Source organism: Rhipicephalus microplus, chromosome 8 (assembly GCF_043290135.1).
Source record: "Rhipicephalus microplus isolate Deutch F79 chromosome 8, USDA_Rmic, whole genome shotgun sequence".
NCBI classification, from domain to species: domain Eukaryota; kingdom Metazoa; phylum Arthropoda; class Arachnida; order Ixodida; family Ixodidae; genus Rhipicephalus; species Rhipicephalus microplus.
In genome coordinates this window covers 33,625,811-33,650,551 of record NC_134707.1, presented here as the reverse complement: position 1 = coordinate 33,650,551, position 24,741 = coordinate 33,625,811, and the positions used below count along the sequence as shown (strand labels likewise).

General features: G+C 46.0%; 1 protein-coding gene across 3 annotated transcripts in view; it reads left to right on the top strand.

Annotated features, from left to right (window-relative positions):
• The first annotated feature begins 744 nt into the window (after window positions 1-744).
• LOC119164354 (spastin) overlaps window positions 745-24,741 on the top strand; it is a 92,254-nt gene continuing 68,257 nt past the window's right edge. Inside the window, exons 1-3 of one of the 3 annotated variants that reach the window (XM_037416527.2) lie at window positions 745-939; window positions 2,062-2,196; window positions 12,061-12,433. In XM_037416527.2, coding sequence (XP_037272424.2) covers window positions 2,062-2,196; window positions 12,061-12,433 — 508 coding nt within the window. In that variant the 5' untranslated portion in view covers window positions 745-939. The remainder of the gene's footprint in view (window positions 940-2,061; window positions 2,197-12,060; window positions 12,434-24,741) is intronic. The other 2 variants (XM_075871497.1, XM_037416529.2) reach the window with 2 other exon arrangements.

The following is a 24,741-nucleotide window of genomic DNA, read 5'->3' as shown; positions in this document are numbered from 1 at the left end:
CAGAAAGATTACCGATCGCCTATAGGCAAGTGTGGTGCTTAATGTAATGCATACAAATATTTACATAAACAAATTTATTCTCAGAATAGAGCAATAATCTGATTTTATACGTATATAATTATGTGGACATGTTAAGATAACGAAACTGGTTAATTAGTCAACCTATTAGTTTCATCAATATAGTCCCGGACGGCCGCGCATACTGTGCCATTAGAGAAACCAGAAATGGAAGCTCCAAAAGACAAAATGACAGGCAGAGATAAGTCCATACCAATGCCACGCAAAGGTATTTCTAATAGGGTTTTTCGTAATGTGTTAAAGCGCCTGCAGGTCAAAAAGAAATGGTCTATTGTTTTCAGTTCATCACAGAATGCGCACAGTGGTGAAGGTGCCTGAGCAGACCTGTGTTTATAGAAATTTAGATTTGGTACCCGGCAACGCAGCCTTGTGATAGCTACTTCTTGTTTTCGAGTGCGGCAAAAGTTTCTTCGCCAGTGATATAATAAATGGTGATATTCTGTAGAGTTCAATGTTAGTGTTGAACCTTTAAAGACTTGCATAAGCGTACGTCTGCGGAATCGAGCAGCAGTCACATAAGCGGATGATGGACAGAGCGGTAGAATTGGTTCGCTGATTGACGACTTAGCTAAGGAATCGGCTATTTCATTCAGAAACAAACCTTTATGTCCAGGCACCCAAACAACAGCTATAACGTTCTTTAGCTCGCGCTGCCGCGAGCCACGCGACGCTTCTCTTTCTCCTTGGTCGACTGGCTTCAGCTGATTCAGCTGGTCATCTGCTCCGCTGTCCGCTTCTCCCGAGTGGCTACCGCTAGCAGGAGGTTTGGGGTCAGGGCTTCCGACCAGCAAGGAGAGCAAACGATACCACGTACTTCGACGGCATCGAAACGACCAGTGCGTGTTCACCCTCCCACCGAAGGTAGGCCTACGTGTCGCTGACCTTGGAGCGCGTGTTCTGACCCCCGTATTCTTGAGCGACTGTTCCCGGTGTGCTTCACTCGAGAATGTCGATGGCATGCAGGTCCACTTTTTGGCAAAATTGTTCGAGAGCCGGTGGCATTTTCTGAGAACCGTGCAGTAATTTTGAGTACACAGCGGTGGCGGCGCTGCACTCAGCTCGGTCAAGCGAAGGCTGGAGTTCGATTCGCGGCTCGTTTCGGAATACGGGGGGGAGGGGGTGAGTTAACCAGAAAGAGGTTTTTACTATAGCCGTGGAAAACTTGAGAAACAGCGGAGCGAGTCGGTATATAGGAGCTTAACTTGGCCATCTTTACTGATGCTAGGTCTTTCCCGGTGTATACAGAGTATAGAGTCGAACCACAGCTTGTCACATGCAATGCAGTAATGCCCAAACTTAAGCTTAAGATACTAACAGGCAAATCCGACTGTGGCACCCCCAGCGGAAGCGGGCACGTTTCGCCGCTCGTACTTGGCTCGCGCCATGCCGGGCAAACTCGGCGCGGTGGCTGCGTGGACTGTCTTCCTCCGTGGATGTGGCTTGGCGGTGGCTGCTCCTCGGCACATGCGTGGCTAGGCAAGGTCCAACTCGGGTGGTGCGCAACTGTGAATTTGTCATTGATAAGTAACGGCGTGGATGTTGTGTAAGGCCTGACCACGAGTACGCGTTGCAGCGCGTCGTTTACTGACGCAGCGATGTGCCCTCTCCCTATGGAGTGAGGGCGAGTCACTACGTGAAGCTGCGAGCTCTCTTCCCTAGAGAGACGCAGTGGCGCCGCGTCAGAGAGTCACGTACTGACGCTGTCCGACGCGTGCGTGTGGTGACGTCTTCACGGTCCGACCACGAGTACGCGTTGCAGCGAGTCGGCGCGTAGCTTGTAGACGTGCCGCCCTTTTTCCATGGGAGAGAGGGCGCGCAGCTTTGCGTAGGTGTGCATCTCCCTATAGGGAAAGGGCGGGACGGTGCGTCAGAAATCCACGCACGCTGCAACACATGCGTGTGGTCATCGACTGGTTCAGTTTGATCATCGGGGATGGGCATGTGCTCACTTTAACTTGTATTCGATTGTACATGTCTGCACAGATGCGCAACACTTCCGTCGACTTCGATTTACCTTCACCCTGGCGGTACAGTGGAGGTTTCCCGATGCACGAGAGATGTCGGGCGAGCATGGAAGGCCTCCTTCTGACAAGCACTTGCTGGGTATGTGAACGAAAGGTAAGCATACACGGGATTCTAAGAAACAGCGGTGTACGTGCAACACTCCTTTGTCTTAGATTCTCAGAAGCAAAAGATGTACCTGGAACACCCTCTTTTTTTCACCGAAGAGGCAAATATTAATGTACCTGCCACTCTTAGTCTTTGTACATTCTGCACTCTAAACACTCAAACGTCTTCTAGAGTAGCTGCACAGTTAACCCGAAAAAGGCGCTTTGCTCCTCCAAAAGACCAAATGTGGGAGAATGTTTGCACACGGCGCAGCAAGAAGGGCGTTTCCTCCACAGAGAGGGGAGCGTATTTTTTTATTACAGACTGCAAGAACGTTCGCAACGCGTGTGCAAACGACCCATGGGTGCCTGGATAAACATGTTGCCTTCTAGACAGTGCCGTAGCGTTAGAGTGGTTAGTGTACGAGCGTGTTGACTAAGTAGTCGTGAGTTCAAACACCATGTATTCTCCGCAAATTGCGTTAAATTACTGAAGGTCATGTTTGCATATAGATTGTACATCGCATCGCATGCCTGCACATACTGCAAAAAGCTGGTTAAGTCAACACAGATATCATTTTTCTTCAGCGCAAAATAAATGTTGCTCAACTGCCAGAGGGAGGAGTAACCTCGCGGTCACCCCAAAACGGTGGAATGGCTGTGGCAGGTTAGTTAGCCCTCTAAAGAAGCAACCTGAATACCCCGTTTTCTGTTTTTGTTCTTAGAGTGTAACTAGGGTTAATCACATTTGGCGCACGTTTTACTGCGGTAGGAAGTATGAACACTATCGGTGAGGCTTTCGCCGGCTCCATGCCGTTTTGTATAGGCATAGTCATGTATGTAAAAATAGTTCAGAAGAAAAACTACTTATGCATGGCAAACCTTCAGCAGTCCTACTTTCGTTTCCCTGCTTAAAAGCTTGGGCCACCGCGTTCTTGTCGAGAATGCTATGTCACCTTAATGGCGCGTGCACCGTTACTGCGCTGGTGTACTCGAGGATGCGAGTTCTATACCAGCGCATGGCTGTGGCATTTCAAAAGGGGGAGGAGTGAAATTGAAAGAAAGCCAAAGTGTTTCGGTTTAGATACGCGACAAAGATCAACCATATATAGCAGGGTACAATTTTAGAAGTGGAGCGTCGTTTCCACCTCAAGAGCCTATCGGCACAAGCCTGCACCGATGGGCACGCTCTCTGGATGCTGACGTTATGAGCTGACATCAGCATCCAACGCCACTGCCCATGATGTATATTAGTACATCCATTTGGATGTTGGTGGTGGCCTCGTGGATATGCAGTCAGGTAGATTACGTACTTGTTGTTGCACGCCATAATTCATGATGACTGTGATTGATCTGTGGGGTTGAACGTCCCAAAACCACCATATGATTATGAGAGACGCCGTAGTGGAGGGCTCCGGAAATTTCGACCAACGGGGGGTTCTTTAACGTGCACCCCAATCTGAGCACACGGGCCTACATCATTTCCGCCTCCATCGGAAACGCAGCCGCCACAGCCAGGATTCAATCCCGCGACCTGCGGGTCAGCAGCTCGGTTCCAGAATAATCTGTAATGTTCACGTTTTGGGCATAATCTTAACGAAATGATCTACGACAGCCTTGAAGCTTCTCGAATACTGCAGGCGCGGTTTTCGCTGATATTTACAGTGCAACGGAGTGACAATAAAACTTGAGGAAGGAATGTGCAAATATTTGTGAGTTGACCTCTACTCTAATGCGCCTAGATGTGGACGCTTCTTAAGAGAATCTGTAGCACAGAGTTGCACGTCGAGCGCTACATTTGTCCCAACAAACTGCCCATTCGCAACTCTATAGAGGCGCGTGTACACCCGTAGACAGAATAAGTCAAGACGCGCGAAAGGTGACCACAATCTAATAACTTCGCTGGCACGCGGTCAGACATTGAGCGTCTATATGACGACATCACGGAGCACACGCGGCTAATCAAGCTCACAGACATGTCTCTGTTCTTAAGAGATTGTAGTTACTAACTCATTACAAGTACTGTTTTCCGGTTAGGGCGCTTCCTTGTTGAATCTCTGACGCACTCAGTCCGACTGAGGTGCAACTGGCGGCCGAGTACCTTAGCCACGAGACAACCGCGACGGGGCAATTCATGGTGGCTCTACCTTCGGAGAAGGTGGCCAGCAGCATGAATTGGCTTATGTTTTTTTTTTCGTTGCAAAGGCACGCTTCTGTCATCTGCCAGCGAAGCCTGCTATACTGCCAAGGTTACACCTGGCCATAGTAAAAATTCATCCGCAGCATCTCCCTACTACGTCCCTAACGTGATAGTTTTTTTTTGTCATGTGGGACCATGGTCTTTCTTGGGGGGTTCAAACCAGTGTTTCATCCTGGCTGGGAGAGGGGGGAGAGCACTGGCAACGCCTCCTCTAGGAAGATGCCTGCCGCATGAGAAAAAAAAGAAACAGTTGCCACACCCTTTCCCTTCTTCATTTTTAAATTGTTCTTGGTCGCTAGCGTCACCTGTGGCGGACGGTGCAACAACGCAACACTTTCTATAGCCTCTGAAACAGCGGTGCACAGTTGCAGGTCTCGAACAATTCTCGACTGACGCGCCCCTATGGGCCGCAGATGAAAAACGCTTAGGTGGTACCGCCCGTCGCCGTGATAATAGTGTTGGTCGCGAGCGCCACCGCGCGGAGCTTGTTTAAAACTGAAAGCAGGCCAACTCCGCTGGGAGCGCGAGCCATTCCTCAGGCATCTTTCTAGAGGAGGCGTTGGCACTGGTGTAGCTCAGGTGAAGGCAAGTTTTGGTGAAGCTTGATAGGGGGGCAAGTGACCGATTTGCACCCCTGCCAACGCCCATGGGGGGAACTCTGATCAGTGGCGTAGCCAGGAGGTGCACCATGGGCCCGTACAGCCCCCCCCCCCCCCCGAATTTTTTCGCCATGGCATACACAGCAGAAAAAAAAATGATTATTTCAAACAGGTCCCTCTCCCCGGTCCTACCCCTGAAACAATTTCTTGCGTATGCTACTGCCCATGATTCTTGCCTACGTCACTGCCCATGATGTATATTAGTAAACTCATTTGGATGTTGCTGGTGGCCTCGTGGATATGCATTCAGGCAGATTACGTACTTTTTAATTTCACGCCATAATTGAATACATTCTACTTGACGAGAGACAATTTCGCAACCTGTGCGCAATCAGCAATAATGCTTAGCCACTGCCGAAGGTGAGAACAAATTAGATGAAACTGGCTTTTCTTATTTCACCAGAATGGCATGTGGCTAACGCCAAACCCGAATCGCTCTTCAGTTCACCTAGTTTTGCCAGCGTTGCAGCGCAACCACCACAGCTGTGTCTCGACTCGCATAACGAGTATCACGCCACAGTTTTCCGCCTCATTTCTGTGTACCTTCTTTACCCTTTCTGCTATTTTTTTTTCATTGTTTCTAGGGACAATAGCAAAACTTTTTTTTTCCGGCTGAGAACGGAGTAAGCAGCAGTGACCGAGATAATGGACTGCACATACTGTTACTCATATTTCTAGCGAACGAGTAGTGCAGACACATCAGCGAGAACAGACCAACTGGAGGTCTTGCCGCAAGAAATAGATATAATAAGCTGCGCGTGACTGGATGAAACATGCATGCGTGATGGTGTAAAACGCCATGTGGTGTATTATTATACTGTACTCGGGTACATTGTACTCTAACTGGTACGAAAGGCAACGAAGTGTGTACACTGTATCCGTTCCAATCAATCTGACCTTCATGCATGCACGGTCAACATCCTAAGTTTAAGGACCATCAGATGCGAAAATAAGCTGTATATTCTTGCTACTTAGGCAAGCAGACGCATACTCAGATCACCGACCTGCTCTAAAACGTGCTAACATGTGCTGTGCAATTGGGCCGAATGCGAAGAGTGAAGTTGAATACAGCTCTAGATGTTCTGACGATTGTTGTGGCGCGAGCTCAGAACGACGACAGAAGGACAAGGAGACTAGCGTTCGTCGTCTTGTCTCTTTGTCGTCATTGTGAGCTCACGTCGTGACATTCGTCATGACCTATACCATCTAGCCCAAACCGCCACGCTTTGGAAGTCCGCGCCGTTTCCTCCTCGAGCGGGTGCATGCGAGACTGCACCAATGGGCGCGCAGTCCTCACTGACGGTACACACCCCTGCCGACGCCCATGGCTACGCGTGTTTTTATTGATAGCAGTGACCAAGGACCATTGATGCTGCATTCATTTGATTGATTCATAAGTGGAGTTGAACGTCCCAAAACCAACATATGACTACGAGAGATGCCGTATATAGTGGAGGTCTCCGGCAATTTCGACCACCTATGGGGTTCTTTAACGTGTATATAAATCTAAGCACATGGGCCTACAGCATTTCCGCCTCCATCGGAAACGCAGCCGCGCGCCATAGCCGGGATTTGATCCCACGACCTGCGGGTCAGCAGCCGAGTACCTTAGCCACTAGACCACAGTGGCGGCTATTCAAAGAACTGTTTACGACCCTACTTTACTCCATAAAGACGGTGACCAAGAAGGCCTTTGTGAGGAGTGCGTAATTGCTCAAGCTCCCTTTTGGCATCCATTGCGGAGATTCTTTCGAATTTTACCAACAAGGTGTGCGCATGGAGGGAGGGAGGCAGAAAGGGAGGGGGAGGGAGGGGGGACGATACGGTGATTCTTGCCCTCGTAGGCGAAAGAACCCCGCTATCGAAATTTCGGAGCGGAAAAGAGGGAATGATACCATATCTCTTCTCTCTCTATTTTTTCTACTGAAAGGAAAGGTGGAAAGAGTAAAGGTTGTGAACGTCGATACACACGGTAGCCCTCCACAACACTCTACCCAAACCAGGATGTCCTCCTCCTGCACGTCTAATTGTTTCGAGCGCAAGGCAGCCTCCCACTGCTCCTCATTACTTAAAACTTTTCGGAGGGATGGGGGACGCATGACACGGTTGATTGGCTTTTCTTGTGAAGCAATATTTACAGGAGGAGGATGGGTAAATAAAGGAGTACATGAGGCGAATGTAAGAAGGGGCAAAGGTACGAGTCTGCAGCTATCGCCACAGTATACACTTTGCGCTTGCGCCGGGATTTCACTATTAGCCATGGTAAGGTTAAACGGCTGAGGCGGTGGGGTTTGCAGATGTCGTGAAATGTGAGAAGGTGATCCCGCGCAGCGAATGCTATAATTGTGCGAAAGACAAAAACTGCGAAGGTGCGTCGCTGAAAATTGATTCCAACAGGGCACCGTGAAGTTGCTGTCCTTTTTGTTATCCTAATCATCACTGGCGCCTTTCTATCTCATGCTACCAAGTTTGCCGTGTAGTAGTGGTGTTGCCCCACCACTGGTGACGTTAGTTGTGTCAGACTGGCCCACGCCATTGCCGCGTCCATTATGCTTGGAAAAACCGGCGTGTGCGCAAGTGTTATGCGCATATGGTCAGGTATTACGAGATACGACGCACGAAAAGTAACGTTGACACACGCGGCGATAAGCTGTGAGATAGTGGGCTCCAATTTGCAACATTGAAGCTTCACGCGTGGAATACAAGTGGCTGGGTGCGCTGAAGAAGGCAGGTTCGACTGAGGTACGTATACAGTTACGCTTGCAAGCTTATTCCCGTGTTACGCAGGCGAGTTAGCGGCGGTCACGACCAACAACTGTTAACCGCAGTTCACCGATGTTGCGAAGCGCGAGAGCATCCTCGGTTTAGGCGGCTAACACCACCTTTGTGGACGCCGCTAATTCCTCGGTTAACTGCCTAATCGAGGTTACCGAGTTCCGCTTCCTACGACCGCGGTTTCGCGTACTGTGTAACACAAGTGAACCACGGTTACGTTAACCATGGTTTAGGCTATACTTCCGTAACAATGGTATTAGTCATGGCAAAAAAAAAAAAGACTGTAGTGTTATGTGCCAGAACCACGACACTTAAGTGTCACGTTCTATAGTGAGGAATACATAATTCTGACTACCTGTTATTTTTAAGCGCATGTGCACCGAAAATTGAAAGCAAGTTCGCCTGCATCTAACATAGTTGTTACTCAGCTCAGCCGCTGACCGGAAGGTCGTGCGTTCGATCCCAGCTGCGGTAGTCGACAGTGGCCGAAAATATAGAGACCCATTGACTGTGCGATGTCGGGGGCACGTTGCAACAACACCAGATGGTCGAAATTTCTGGAATCAGTACGGCGTGTTTCATAATTGTCTCGGGGGTGGGGGGGTGGGGGTTTCGCACTTGAAAAAAAAAAAAAACCCTATACGTTGCTCCCGTTAAATGTCGGCACACTGGCGTTCTGCCGATCCTGTGCCACTAGAACACGGCCGCCCAGCCACGGAATCTAACCTCTGCCTTCGTGATTAGCAGAAAAGTCCGGTTTGCAGCCTTACATGTGCTCCGTGAATAAAAGTAGAATTTGGCAGCGCGTAATGTATATGTATCCATTGTGAGCTCTATTCTGGGGTATTTCAACGCTCGAAACACACTTTGTGGCCATTTCTTAGCTTTTTTTTATTCGTCCGCCTTTGTCCTCTTGAACTTTGCGACAACCGAGCAAAGGGAAAGAAAGCAGCACGATTACAAAATGAGACTGTACAAGCACCCATATTTTTTCTGTTTTTTTTTCTCCCAATCTCGCTTCTTGGAAATCGAAGAAAAAATATGAAAAGATACTAAATGTAGATTGTGAAACGTGACGCGCTCATCGTGAAAGTGTTCCTTTCGACTTGCGTCACGAAGTTCTTGCGGCTTCGTAAAGAAACAGAATCAGCACCAACTTGCGGCAATTTCATTGATCGTTTGATTAATTTGTGTGGTTTAACGTCCCAAACCCACCTAGTGATTTTACGAGAGACGCCGTTAAGGAAGACTCCAGAAATTTCGACCACCTGGGAATTTTTTAACATGCACCCAAATCTGAGCACACGGGCCTACATCATTTTCGCCTCTATCGAAAAATGCAGCCGCCGTAGCCGGGATTCGATCCCGCGACCTGTGAGTCAGCAACCGAGTGCCTTAGCCTTTATTTATATGCAGACCACCGCGGCGGGGCTATTCGGCAATTTCAGGTCCTTTTGCCGGGCAACACATGAAAAAATAACAAATATATACCCGGCATCCAATAGCATGTATTCGCGAAGGCCTCGGATTAATTACACAAAATTCAGCAATCCGGGTGGCTAATCATTACGAGGATATGTTCGAATTCCTGTGGTTTGCAGAATTGGAACTGATCCTCGCAGGTCCTGCAGTTTGTAGCCGCGAGACCACTTCCTACCTACTTACCTGCAATTGACTACACTTTTGATGCCAGTAATGTTGATTGATTGCTTGATTGAACTGCACAGATAGTTTGCAAGAGACGTACACACATTCAGGTGCTTAGCCACTCCAGTCGCAAATCGTGATGTTCTGCCTGAAATGCGTCAAATTAGCGTGGCTTGATTCCGAGGCACTCCAAGGGATAAACAGAAGGAAAACGTCGTAGCAAGGGAATATTAGTAATTAAAGTTATGAGTGTAAGTAATTATCTAATTATTGCGCCACCAGTCAGCTTCATTACTTGCTTAAAAAGAATCCACTGTTAGGCCCGAAATGCTCGCACGATTTGTTTTTTTTGTTGTATTTGTTTCGAGCGAAGAAGAAAAATCACGTTGTTCCTAGAACGCGTCACGTCGAACAATCAGTCGAACATGGTCGTGTATCCAGCAAAGTGATCCTCTGCATTGGTACGCAGCATAATGAAGTTGAATGGTCACCAGTTGTCCAGGCCTGCACGAGTGCTCACACTCAGTCTCAAGCCATTTGATGAAGCACGCGCTACATGACGTGCCATTGAAGTTGGCGCAGTGTACATTTGTACGCAGCGTGATTGAAATGGTTACCGCTTAGGTATTGCAACATGGCAGCTTGTTTGTGGAGGCAAGAGCATAAAGGTAACCTCGAAGCATAGAAGCCAACTAAAATAAGATAGAACAAAACTATTCTCTTGGTGTGTGCCATTTTCCTGCTTAAAGAAATGTCAGTGTGGCATAACATAAAGAAAGCAAGCAAAGAATAAAAAAGAGGGATATGGTCTTCATTTGGAAAGCGTCGCTGGACAAAGCCACTCATAAACGGGTTAGTGGGTTCTGTGTGAGCTTTGAAATATTTTGTGCGTTCGTGGGGAATCTCTAATAAATATAAAAAAAAACTTTACCGTACCATGTTTGAATGATACCTATTCTTCCCTAGGAACGTTACGCACAAAAACAAATGCGTTATGCTTATAAACACGATAAGGTAAAGAGGTAATGCACACCGTGAAACTTGTTTCACATTTTTGAAATAACGCAAAGTATTTATTTGTATAGCATGTTAGGAAAGGGAGCAGCTAGGCATTAGAAATCCGCATAAAAGTTAAAATATGTGCTAACACGAGTGCAAATTGTTGGTGGCGTATGGAAAACGCTACACAAACAAAAAGAAAGAAAAAGAAACAAAAGGCCATGCCGGAGTTATAATTAGATATAACAGAAAAATGTAAAATCACATTTGCGAATAGGCAAAGCAGAAACATGAATCAGGTTACATAATTTTTATCTGGATCCAAGAGTGATGGCTTCAAATAGACATGGCGAAGACATGAATCAGGTTACATTTTCAAATTTTGATCCAATAGTAAATTGCTGTTTCTCTGCCTTAAAGACAATCGCTTAAGAGAGGCACCTAAAGTGTATTAAGTAAAAAAAAAACTAATCGTATTGTAATGACAAAAGATTACCTCAAATACTCTCATTATATCAACGACCACAACTGCCAATCCAAGCACATGGGATGAAAATCGCTTGTCTGAATTTTTGCTGTGCAACAAACTAGGAGCTTTGCGCTGTCATCAATACAAAATATAAAATCTCCTGAACACCTAAATGAATTTTATAAAAGCAGAACGCATTCGCCTTTTTTTTGTATTGTCATGGTTCATTGCACATGTTATTTTAACGGGTGGAGACATGTCAAGCCTTATTGCAATTCAAGATCTGAAATTAGTGATAAAGTTTGTACTGTGTTCAATTCCTTCGGCGCTGTTTGATATTGTTTTGTTTAAAGGTGCGCTTATAAACTATGTTGCATGATTTTTTTTATTGCCCTACGATTTATTTTACTATTTATGTACTGCTTATATTTCTCGCAAAAGTGCCGTACGCGCATTGCAAGATGTGAAAGTTGCATAATAACAAAGTGGTATTTCCACATCGGGAAGGCAGCGATGGGCTCTCATATTAAGACGTGGTAGTCGCGCGTCTGCATCAATCGATTGTTTGTCGCGCCGTCAGAAACACAGAAATAAGTAGCAAGTGCGTACGTGCGCGTCGTGTACGGGCTCGAGCGCGTGGGAAAACTTGGCAAATCTCCCGCGCTGGCGCCAAACTGCATGCGAGCCCGCGATTGGCCTACAACTGTGACGTCAAGTGTTCTGGTTGAAAGTTTTGGTCACCAAAGCTTTTATACCAACTCACCAAACAAGGACTATTAATTAAAAAATAAACTACAGCACTGTCATCTATTTAAAACAAAGTACTTATTATTCAACAATGTGACGTTAACATTTGCAAAAAATAGTTATTATTTATCTCAGCAGATGACGCAACAATCGGTAAAATTTACTATGTGTTTGCGAACGGTGGTTGTGTTTTGAAGTGTGGGATTTGAGGTTGCGCAGCTAAACTTTTGTACGGACTAAGTCACGTGTCTCGCAGCAACGACGGAAGGAGAAGAGAGAAAGTGGGTGAGGGCGCAAGAGCGTCTGCTTTTTTCGGTCAAGCGCACAAAACGTACGCACGAGCTCGGCAGACTAGTCGATTGTTATGGCTACGTGCAGATGGCTGCTAGCGTCGCCCCGCTGGAGACCGCGCCGCACGACTGCTCCGGCGCCGACGACCACGCTGCTCGACTACGCACGCTGAGGACCTTCGGCGGATACGCGATCTACCCGGTGTTCGTCGTGTTCTGGCTACTGCGATGGATCTGCACGAGTGTGTTCGCCGTGGTGGTGTTCGTTTTCCGCGGTGGCCGCAGCGCTCGCCACGAAGAGCGCCACTACGGCCACCTCTCGGCGACCAGTGGCAGCTCCGACGCAATGGCGGCGTCCAGTGGGGAGCCTGACGCGAATCAGCTCATACGACAGAAACAGCACCACAAGCGGGCCTTCGACTTCATCTCCAAGGCGCTCAAGTACGACGAAGAGAATGACGGTGAGTCTGAGCAAGCCTCCCAGCTTGGTAGTTTTGGGCTAATCCGCAATTAAATTGCCGTACGGCATCCAAATGTGCGGGTAGGTGGTTAGGGTTAGACTCGCTCGCAGAGGAACCGTGGTATCAGCCGGCTGACCTGCGTTGCACGTCTCGCCAGCCTGCTCGCTTCCTGAAAAACGTGTCTGCGCGTTCTAGACGAAGAACATGCGTCATATTGTAGCGCTGAAAGTGCGTCAATGCTTTGTGCAAATGCAAAAAAAAAAAAAACAAAGCGTTGGGTAACTTTTTGAAACCAATGCTTTGACGAGCTACTAGCGTTGACAAGTTCCTGTCAAGTCGAGTTCAAGGTTCCAAACCTTCGTCGCTCCTTCGGAAACGCATTTCGCCCGGTGATGCGAGACCCTCGCCTGACAGTGAGGGGGAAAAGAAAAAGAGAAAAATTCTGAAAAAAAAAAAAAAACGGTAACGCCGGAGCGCTGTATGGGAGGAACGCTCAAAACTGCAGAAAAAGAGTCGTTTGCGTACTGTACACCCAGTGAAATGCTCCGTCGAGGAAGTTTCTTGCCCCACCTGCGTATACCGTGCACCTTTTTTTTTTCGTCTTATTTTAAATAGCTGAGCTTCAAGTTTCGCTTTCCAGTTTTCAACCTTCCCGCGCCGCTTCTCTCGTCCCTTTACAATTATTTTTTTCTTGTTCTAAACTCGTAATGCGTCGAGTCAGTCGCGTTTTTTTTTTTTTTTCGCACTGGTCGCGTCTTCTGTGTGCACCGTTTTCGAAAAGTCACTTTGCTTCGAAGGCGTGTTCGCAGGTGTGTGTGCCGGTTGTTTTTTCGTTATTTGCTGTAAACTCAGTTAGCCTTATCGCTTCCTGCACGGTCAGTTCGAGTTAAAAGGAACTGGCGACGCCTCTTTGTAGCACTCTGAACAGAGAGCTGCATCTTTAAGCAGTGAGTGAGTGAACTTGTGCACTACATATCTTTTTTTCTTCTTCAAAATGGATGAAATCCGGAACCGAAACTAGCTCAAATAAAGCTCTGTTGGCACTTACATACTCTCAACTTTCCTCGAAATCGGGAGTAAAAGTAAATAATAATTTATTAGTTCTCTTTCAGCTGAAATAAAGCTCTGTTGGCACTTACATACTCTCAGCTTTCCTCTAAATCAAGAATAAAAGTAATTAATTAATTTGATAATTCTGTTTCAGATGAAAGTTGAGAGTATGTATGTGCCAATACAGACTTATTTGAGCTAGTTTCGGTTTTTGGATTTGGCTCATATAGGGGAAATAAAAAAAATGCTCCTCATGCACAGTATACTGGGACTGTAGAAAACTTGCTACGTTTGTTTTTTGGCGTTTAGTAGGTGGCACCGCTAATCTCTTCCTTCGTTATGACTTCCTCTTTTTTTTTTAATCCAATTTTTTAAAACCAACAAGCGCAGTTCGGCCGCTGACCTGCTCGATGTCAATGGCCTTTACCTAATGGCGCATTGATTTATTTCGACCCGCGGTGGCTGTCGTTATTTACTCGGCAGTTCACAAGTAGCGGACGATTCTTTCATTTGCGTACAGTTATGTATTCCACGCGCAGGTTCTTTAACGATGGCGCTGCTGTACTGGCAGGTTACAGCAGATTGGTTTTTTTGGGAGCCGCATACAGGGACTACCGTTGGTCTACTGTTTACGTGCAGCACTTTACTGTATAGTTTCAGTATGTGGCTTCTCTACATATACAATGCCTATAGTCGCTGTATTTGGCACTTAAAGGAGCTTTATACAGTAAATAAGCGATGTAAAAATGATATTCATGGCACCCTTTGAGTTACTGAATGTTGCTCAGCTGCACTTGCTTATTATGCTGTATGTTTAGTGTATATATGCAAGGAAAGAGGGAAAATATAACAGCTTGTTTTTTCTAGGCACAATAATATGGAGAACTAAGATATGGTTGCCAAGAACCTATGTAGGGTGGTACAACCTCCGCGCTTTCCTTGGCATCATATTCTGTAAGTTGTCATTATTACGGTATATGTACTGCAGTTTACTGTATATTGTACGTTATATAGCTTCTTTACTGCGTATGTACAGTAACTCTACTAAATATTTACGGTAGTGCCCCCTGTAGGGGCCATATGCAGTGAATAAACAGTTAGAATGTAAGGGGAGCCGGAAGAGTCACATGCAGTGGTTCGATAAAAATGAAGCGTTGCTTGACCCCTTTCATTTGGGTAGGCTATGGATAGGCCTGCCCAATATGTCCTAGCTAAAATACCGAAGAACGATAATCATCCACGTACGCGCGCACACAAACTGTTGTACCAGTCCGCAGTCTGTTCTGTGTCCCGAAAATGCTGTAGGCCCATGTGCTCAGATTTGGGTTGAAGAACCCCAGGTGGTCGAAATTTCCGGAGCCCTCCACTACGGCGTCTCTCATAATCGTATGGTGGGTTTTGGTCGTTAAACCCCACGTATTAATCATCAATCGTTCTGTGTCCTGGTTTCCAAACTGGTTACTTCACTAGAGTATAAAGTTGAGCATGTTGGTCCTATGTTTCTATGTCCTATGTTTCTAAACGCGCTACGTCGATCAATTTTTTTTCCTTCTCTTGTTGTTATTATTGTTGTTGTCTGTTTATGTACTGAGAACACCGTTGTACGCTGGTGCCAAAACGGGGGCCCGCAGCTTCGTCAAGCTATCCTTGCGATGGCTTGTTCTGCCGGCCTCCGGCATTGTGTACTATGTACATGATGTCAATAAAGTTCACTGTTCAATTATGGTTACTTCAATGTGGCTCCATCTGTTGGTCACCCCGGGGTTCGTATTTGTCTGCTGCCGCAGCACGCTTGCCACCCTGCGTAACCTTCGGTGTTGTTTTGTTGCGGGTCGTATCTTACGCGCAGAGGATGTGCAGATCGTGATTCGTTTGGTTTCGTATGAACCTTCTTCTGCGGCGGCTTTGCATCCGCAGCTAACCTTGTTCGCCGCACGAGCACGCCTGGTTCCTCCACCGCCTGAGCCTCGTTTGGGGAGCCTCGTTTATTGCCTATGTTTGTGTGCTTATAGCGCGTGGTAGATTTAGCGTTACGGGCTGGCGAGAGTGTGCGAGATTTAGCGTTCGCCCACGCGGCGCAACACGCCTTCCGCGCATGCGTCGATCGGCTCTTGAAGAAGATGTCGTGACTGTGGCGTTGAAGTCCGTCGCCGTAGCGTCGCTGAAAGAATCGTTTCGAATCGGCCCTTTTCGTTTTCAGGGTCGGCTTTTGAAAGTGAAGTCGCTTAGCTGTGGATGTGTTCCCCGTACCGGAAGATCGACTTCCTGATTGATTTGTGGGGTTTAACGTCCCAAAACCACTATTTGATTATGAGAGACGCCGTAGTGGAGGGCTCCGGAAATTTTGACCACCTGGGGTTCTTTAACGTGCACCCAAATCTGAGTACACGGGCCTACAACATTTCCGCCTCCATCGGAAATGCAGCCGCCACAGCCGGGATTTGAACCCGCGAGAAGATCGACTTCCTACGATAAGCGACTCAAAAGGTTATCTATTTTTTTTCCTGCCCTGCCTGCGGTGTTATCGGAAGCTTGCTTGTGATAACACCACACTTCCCGTTGCTCGAGAGTTCGAAAAAGGACTCTCGTCGGGCTTGTCACCGCTTTGTTTTTTTTAAGTATGTGGTGGTCGGTAATCGCGTTTTTAACATCAGGGGTATTCTACAGTTGTGCAGAAAGGCCTCGTATTTGATTTATGTCGCATTTCAAAACGACCGAATGCAAAAAAAAAAAAAAGACCCCGTGTAAATGGTTTTATTTGCGTTCAAAGCAGTCGTTTCGTTCTACGGTGCTAACATGTGGGTTGGGAAACTTTCAATAGGTTCAACCACGCGGCCAGTGATGAGACGAACAGTTTTAATCGTACAAGATAGTGAATACGGCTGGGTAGATTAGATAACTAACTGGGGTAGCCGGTCTTCTGATCGTGACGGAGTGGTTGTCAGGGGCAGAGAAGCACAAGTCAGTGACCGCAAAAAAAAAAAAAATTAAGGCTTGATGAGATCGTAGCATATGACCGTAAGGTAGAAGCATGCGCAAAGCACTGTTAAAATCGGATATGCCTGGCAGAAAGCTTTCGCGCTACAACAGACGTGGATAGGCGGACAATTTGTAGTGGAAGCCCAATTGAGATTCATGTGTAGAAGCCGGGGACGTATTCCGCTCTGCATAACGGCTTCCGAACGCAATAGCTTCATCTGTCTACGTCCGATGTACGTGCGATGGAGCGACATGTAATCGCCGAATCCATGGCCTACGAACGGGAATATCTGCCATATCATTGCGTTGGTATTCGCGACATCTGTGGCTGATGACGCCGAGTGTCGTGTCATTCCATTACTTTTGGCCGTTCAGGCGTTGCAGAAAGGAGCGCACGGCAACAGATATATAGAAGTAAAGAGCAACGCACAACATAAACCAACTGTTTAAGTGCGATGATTTGATGATGATTGATTGGTATGTGGGGTTTAACGTCCCAAAACCACCATATGATTATGAGAGACGCCGTAGTGGAGGGCTCCGGAAATTTCGACCACCTGGGGTTCTTTAACGTGCACCCAAATCTGAGTACACGGGCCTACAACATTTCCGCCTCCATCGGAAATGCAGCCGCCGCAGCCGGGATTCGAACCCGCGACCTGCGGGTCAGTAGCCAGGGTCAGAGGGCAGCTGTTTAAGTGCAGGTACTCGCGAAGTGCATGATTGAATACGTATACTTCTTCGATGAAAGCGATAAAAATGGTTAGGCGATTGCAATCTGTGCTATAGTATTGGCATTAATTATCGAGAATACTGATCAGTCCATGAAGGTGGAACCACCCAAGTTTGTTTTCTTGATCAGCACCTAGTCGGGTGTGATTGCTCAAAACATGTGTTAATTTTACATTAATATACCGTATATTCTGAAACGAACATAAATCGCAGTATGCGCACGGCGCTGCGACAGTTTAACCAGCATTGTCTTAATATTTCAATGCTATAGCGTTAGAGAGCTCGTGTTGCAGAAATTCCACCGTCGGCACCGTTGGTTGTCAGCAAAACATTTTAAGCAAAGAATCGAGAAAGAAGCAAATAAAATAAAGAATAAAATTTTAGATCCCATTGAGGATTGAACCAGGTCGTTCGCGTGGTGAGCAGATGTCCTACCATGCAGCCACGTTGTTACTTGCAGCTGCTTCGGGAAAAAAGCATTATAAATGTCATGTAGTGTAAGGAGTCTCCTTAATGCATTCTGTTCGACAGGTGTCACGTCGAAAACGAGCCCATTCGGCGATTTGTAGGCGCATCTGGGATGCCATCAAAGTATACGTCGAAAAAGGCCGGGATAGTGCAACGATCGCCGCTAAAAAAACACCCATGAAACTTTCAAACAGCTCTAAAAATGGACAACTGTGTCCATCTTGCGGAAAACATATCACGCCTTTCCCGCAGGCGTTGATCAAGCAAACGGCAAACGCTAGGTAATGTGCTGCCATCTATGACGCCTTGTGAGACTCTGTATGGCCTCCGAGATGACAAGCGCGCGGCCTGTATCTTGGAGGCCACGCGATCGACTCTTGCTTTAGATCAAAAACCTGTACCATTCGCGCGCCCGTGTGTGTGTGTGTCTGTGTCCCATCTGTGAGAAATTGTGAAAAACGTGTCTCGACTACAGCGGAATGCCGTTCTGGCCACACTGCACACAGCCTTGCTCATCAATGAGCAATGAGTCGCGTCTGCGCGCAGTTCATAATACAGGACCATGCGACTATATCACTGTACCATATTTTCATGAAGGTGTTATAAAAGTGCTGTTATATAAGTCGAAGACCCGTACCATTACTATAGGATACGTCGTGTTTGTGTGCGTGCGTGTAACAAAACACATGAAGTATGCACTTAGCGCTTCAAAGGCGCACTAGGGGCCGGATTTCGCTATCGCGTAACACTCTAAAAGGCGAAGCTTAAGGGTCCCCCAATTTTTTTCTTTTTTATTTGTTAAACGGTAGCAGTTCAGTAGTATATCGCTGCGTTATACCTGGTGAATATAGAGTAGCTCGGAACGGAGTTAACCATGTAGCGGCAAAGTTATGGGGGTCCGAGTCTTAAGTAATAGCTGCGTACTTATGTTGCACATGGGTTATTGTTTATCGTTGGTTGGCGTAAATGTCGGCAGTTGTGGCGTGAATTTAGATCACTTACAGCGAACTCGGAATCACATTTTCTTTCGGTGATATTCGAAGCCACCCCGATTTACGCGTACGTTGGGTTCGTCTGGTTGTGTCCAAGAAAGACACGAGATCCTCTGAAAGTTTCTTTTTTCGGTTGTATTGACCTTTCGTCCTTCGCAACGAGTGGCCGTTACTATAGAGATAGCTCGCAATCCCGGCCTTGCGCCGTCCTACGAAGGTGAGAATCTTTGCGTCAAGGGCCGTGTTCCACCCGTACTTTTACGCGCCCTACTGGTGTTTTACGCATCGACGTCATCGTTGACGTCATCGTTGACATAACGCTGGCTCAGTGAAGACTGTCCCGCGCTAAGCAAAAAGTGGCGATTGTCGGGCTGCGAGTTCGCTCGTAGCAATCCCGTCTCTGCGTTTTCTTTCGGTCGGGACCCGTCGAAATAGCGCCCCGTATGCCGAGCCGTTAAAGTTGCGTTTGAAGTGTTTTGGCGATTGCCGATGTTGTAATGGCCGATGTTGCGCAGTTTAAAAGTGGATTTTAGATTGGAAAGGGTTCTTGAATGCGTGCTCTGCGTTACCGTTCATGAACACAGTAATAATTTGCAGTGTCTGGCGCAAAGAACGGGGGCAAAAAACGTCGCTCGTTGCGCCAGATCGTTCGCAGCCGATGCGAATCGCAGACCGTTCTTCGCAGCCGATGTGAAACGGAACCGCCATTAGCGGCGGTTTACGAACACAGCGAATAGAGCGAAGAGCGCGATTATTTTTTTACGATGCATTCACGGCACGTAAAAAAACCGAGAAACTGGCATATTGACAAACACGAAACGTAGCAGTGGTCGCGTCATCGCGCTGTGCTACGAACCGATAGCGCTGATAAAATTCGACAAGTACACACGCAGTGTATACTTGTTCACGATGACGTCACAAGGTCCACGATGACGCCACAAAACTCGGCCGGACGGTACCGACGTGGACGCGGCCGGCCTCAGTCTGAAAAGACCGGGCTTCAGGACCCAAATGAAGTTTTGTGAATGAATAAATGAATGAGGCCAGCGTGCCGCGGCTTGTCTGAAAAGGTCGAGTTTTACGGAACTGATGCCTTGGCCTTGAGGCGGTTGTCTGTGGGATTCTGATTTTGCGGTGCTGCGTGGGGTAATACATGAATAATCCGTATACGTGCATGCTAACACGCGAATACAAAATACAGTTAGGCCAGGGAAAGTGTAGGAACCCGTATTGTAGTCTTTTAACTGTTGCGTCGCAGTTGTGACATAAATTTAGATCAATTACAGCGAATTGAAAATGACATTTTCTTTGGGTGACATTCGAAGCCGCACTATGGATTACGCGTATACGTTGGAGTCGTTTGGTTGTTTCCAAGAAAGACACGAGATTCACTGAAAAATATATACAACCACATACATACATACTTGCATACATACATACATACATACATGCATGCATACATACATACATGCATGCATGCATACATACATGCATACATACATACATGCATACGTGCATGCATACGTGCATGCATATGTGCATGCGTGCATGCATGCGTGCATGCATACGTGCATGCATACATACATACATACACACATATACATACATACATACGTACGTACGTACGTACATACATACATACATACATACATACATACATACATACATACATACATACATACATACATACATACATACATACATACGTCGGACGCGATGGTGTAGCGGTTACAACGTGCTCGACTGGGGACCCGAAGGTCGCGCGTTCGATCCCGGTTGTGGCATTTTGGTAATGGCGAAATGGTAGGTACCTGTGTACTGAGCGATGTTTGTGCGCGTCAAAGGACACCAGACGGTCGAAATTTCCGGAGCCCTGCATTGCGGTGTCACTCACGTCGTGATTTTGGGACGTTATTACCCCCCATATTGTACTGCATCATGTATGTAGCCATTGACGTCGCCGTCGGTGGGATCTGAATCCGCAACCTTTTTGAAACCAGCAGCTTTAAAAGTTTCGGAAGGGAAATTTTCGGTGCTATCTTCCCTTCAATTCACGTCACATACTACACTACCTATGTATTCTTCTCTTCGTGATTGCCGCTTAGATTAATCTGGTTGTGCCGGACAAGAAAACGCTCGAGTCTCTCGGGGGAAAAACAAAAAAGAAAATCCCATCTTTCTTTAAGTCGAGTACAGTGTATAACGAATCTCTCTCTGAACGTCATTTTCGCTCAAAAGTGTTACAAGCGTAGTCAACCGAGAGCGCCATTCTGAGGCTATTATTTTTTTAAGCCTTTGATTAATTAGCTTGATCATACAGTGGTCGGTTGTGTGACCGGGTTTCGCCATCATATATATATATATATATATATATATATATATATATATATATATATATATATATATATTAGTTGCCGCTTCGTAAGCCGCGCACCGCTTGAGGAACCTCATTACGAATGGTCGCGGTGGCTACGTTTCGTTGGCTGCTTCCTCCGAAGCTCCTAGTTCTGTAATGTAGTGCAAGTCTAACCCGGTTTTTGCGACCGTTCAGTCATTCCTTGTCACGGACGGCTTTGCCGGATTACCACGAAGTGAAAGAGAACAACCTGTGAAGTTAAATTAGCTGCGTGATTATTATTATTATTATTATTATTATTATTATTATTATTATTATTATTATTAGTAATATTGTATATACCACCAGCTCCTTTCTTTCGTTATGGGTAGTATTATGAAAATAATATTGCTAATAAGCAATCAATTCATCAATCAATCGATAATTTTTAACGGGCTCAGGAACAACCATAAAGTCTCAAAAATAACAATAAAACAGAGGAGCAGGTGCTCTGCTCTTGGTCATCGTGAGCCTTCCCATTGCTCTTTTAGTAGTTACCCTCCCCGCCCCACAAGTCTTCAAAACAGGCAATATATTCACCTTTCTTCAAGCGTTAAGATTGCGTCTTGCCGCAAAACACCCCATTTTTCTATTTCTTATTAAACTCTTATTATAGCGTGGTCACACGGTGCTCCGCTATTCGCGATTAAGCGCGATTGGGATTGATATTTCAAACCGCAAATGACTACCTTATCCTGCTTCGGCGAGGGAAAAGCAATCTCGATCAAGCAGTTATATGCGGATTTGATCCGAAACGCTATTGAAACGGACCTCGTCAAACCGGTACTACATGTATGCGAACATTGCTGCATCGTTTGCATGATTGTGTGTCTAATATCTAGCGTACTGTGCTTCTCTGGATTTTATATATATATATATATGTGAACGACGGGGCAACAAATGTTACATTGTTTCCTTTTCCTCGTTAACCCAGTCGCTGGTAATATTCTTTGGTCTGCTTGTGTGCCGATGCTGATTGAATATTAATGAGACTGAGACTGTATGAGACTAAAGTGTTTCGGGGGCCTGAGTCATACTACCTAAAAAAAAATGGTTCCAAGCAAAAAGAAACCTTGTCACGCCGTGGTACGAAACTTCAAAATTATCTACTTGATCTTCAAAAATGAGCAAACAAAGGAAACAAAAAGAAATATTTACTGGCCATCTTTAGTCGCGTTTGCTGTTGCGAACAAATTTTTTGCGTCGCAGACTCCCGCTTCTTATACGGCTTACTTTGCTTTTTTTTTTTTTTCGTTCTCCCGTGCTCCGAGTTTCTCGGAAGGGAAGAAATGGGCCAAGTATACCCGGCTCGGTGCTTTGACGCTCTGTTATATCGAGGGAGTGTCCGTGTGGAGATACTTAGGCGTCCTCTTCACTGCCGTGGGAAGAACAGAGGAGTCGGTCTGACACGAGTTGGGATTGCTGCTGAGCAGCGTGACGAAAGCGCCTCTTAAGCCCCAGCAACGCCTCGTGATCTTACGAATTTCTATATCTATCTATCTATCTATCTATCTATCTATCTATCTATCTATCTATCTATCTATCTATCTATCTATCTATCTATCTATCTATCTATCTATCTATCTATCTATCTATCTATCTATCTATATATCTATATATCTATCTATCTATCTATCTATCTATCTATCTATCTATCTATCTATCTATCTATCTATCTATATATCTATCTATCTATCTATCTATCTATCTATCTATCTATCTATCTATCTATATATCTATCTATCTATCTATCTATATATCTATATATCTATATATCTATATATCTATATATCTATATATATATCTATCTATATATATATCTATCTATATATATATATATATATATATATATATATATATATATATATATATATATATATATATATATATATATATATATATATATATATATATATCTATCGTTTGACACATAGACTTTTGCTCGGCCCGGTGTCGGCGAGGACATTGTCAGTATGATCGGATGATTCGATCCGAGGTGCCGAAGGGGCTTGCACTACCGCACGATGTGCCGATGGGCTTCTTTTATGCTCCATTGGGCGAGGGCGGGCTCGACATTCAATGCCTGCGAACAAGCGTGCCAGGCCAACGCCTGCACCGCCTTCAAAGACTGCCACAATCATCATGTTCTGCTGTTCTAGTGGTCGGAGACATGCGTCTTGTGTCTAGTTCCCGCCAACAGTCGGAGAACCTCTGCCAGTTCAAACATTTCTGCAGAAATGTTTGAATTGTTCAGTTCATAACAGTGTTATTGCCCTTGTGGTTTGAAAGGCAACGTGAACCATTTTACCATATAAACGCGTGACCCGGGACAAGTTGTAAACTACTCTATTTTCTATAGATTGGATGCGCAGTGCGTAATTCTCTCTATTTAAACTTGCAAGCTATGCCCTCCTTTATTTTTTGTTGTTGAGCGAGAATGATGGGCTTGTGGCCATTCAGTGAGGCATTAAAAATAATAAATGTGCCTTCAAAAAATTCATCTTCATCATCATCAGTCTGACTACGTCCACTGCAGGACAAAGGCCTCTCCCATGTACCGTCACAAAAAATTGCCTTCAAAATATTGCTGCTTTTTATTTTGGTTTAGATTCGACATTATGCTAGTCTCATTTATGTTAGGAGCATTGTAAATCTTCCGGATTTTTTTCATGAAACTTTCGAAAATTTTTGCCCCTAGAGTATGTATACATTATTCTGGAACTACTCCACAGCTGCGCTTAGGCGTTTGAATTTAGCTTGGGGGTCCTGCTTTGAAGGTATATGTCAAGATTTAGGGATATATTTCGGTTCGCGACAATTCAGTGAATGAAAGAATGGCAGTCTTCGTGCCGTTGATATAGAATTGGGGAAGGAATATGCAACCGCAGTCATAACGACGAGACTGGCGGCACACACTTAGACGTCGGTCGGCTGGTTAAAATAATGCGAGACGTGCATGCGAGGTTGTCTTATTCGGGCAGAGATTATGATACTGTCTCCGAAGGTTTCAAATCGACACGACGGGATTCTGCGGCTGTCGACGCCAGACTATATCCGTGCAGTTGATATGCGCAAAGAATTTGACAACGTGAAACGGGAGGTTATACTACAACGATTGGCAGCTAGCTATTCTAGCCAAAGAGCGTATAAGTGAATTCGCAACCTTCTCCAAAATAGACCTGTCAGGCTCCACGGCTAAGCACCGGGATGAAGTCCGAGGACCTATTATCAGGATAAGGGTGTGCCATAGCGCGCTATCCTCGGACCTTTGCTCTTAATTCTAGCCATGACGCAGGTGGCAGGAAGGCTTGAGAAAGGAACTACAGCCTGTTTTGACACCGTGAAACAGCAAGTTATACTATAGAATTGGCAGCGAGGTACCTTAGCCAAAGAGCGTATAATTGAATTTGCAACTTTCTCCAAAATAGACCAGTCAGGCTCCACGGCAAAGCACCGGGATGAAGTCCGAGGACCTATTATCAGGATAAGGGTGTGTCCCAGGGCTCTATCCTCGGGCCTTTGCTCTTTAATCTAGCTACGACGCGGGTGGTAGGAGGGCTTTAGCAAGAACCTTCAGCCCGTTTTACTATCTGCGCAGATGACTTCAAGATACGGAGAGAAGCGGCAGATTATCCTGATGATCAGATCATGCAAACTGAACTCCAACAGCTATCTTCGCCCTCGCCGATACT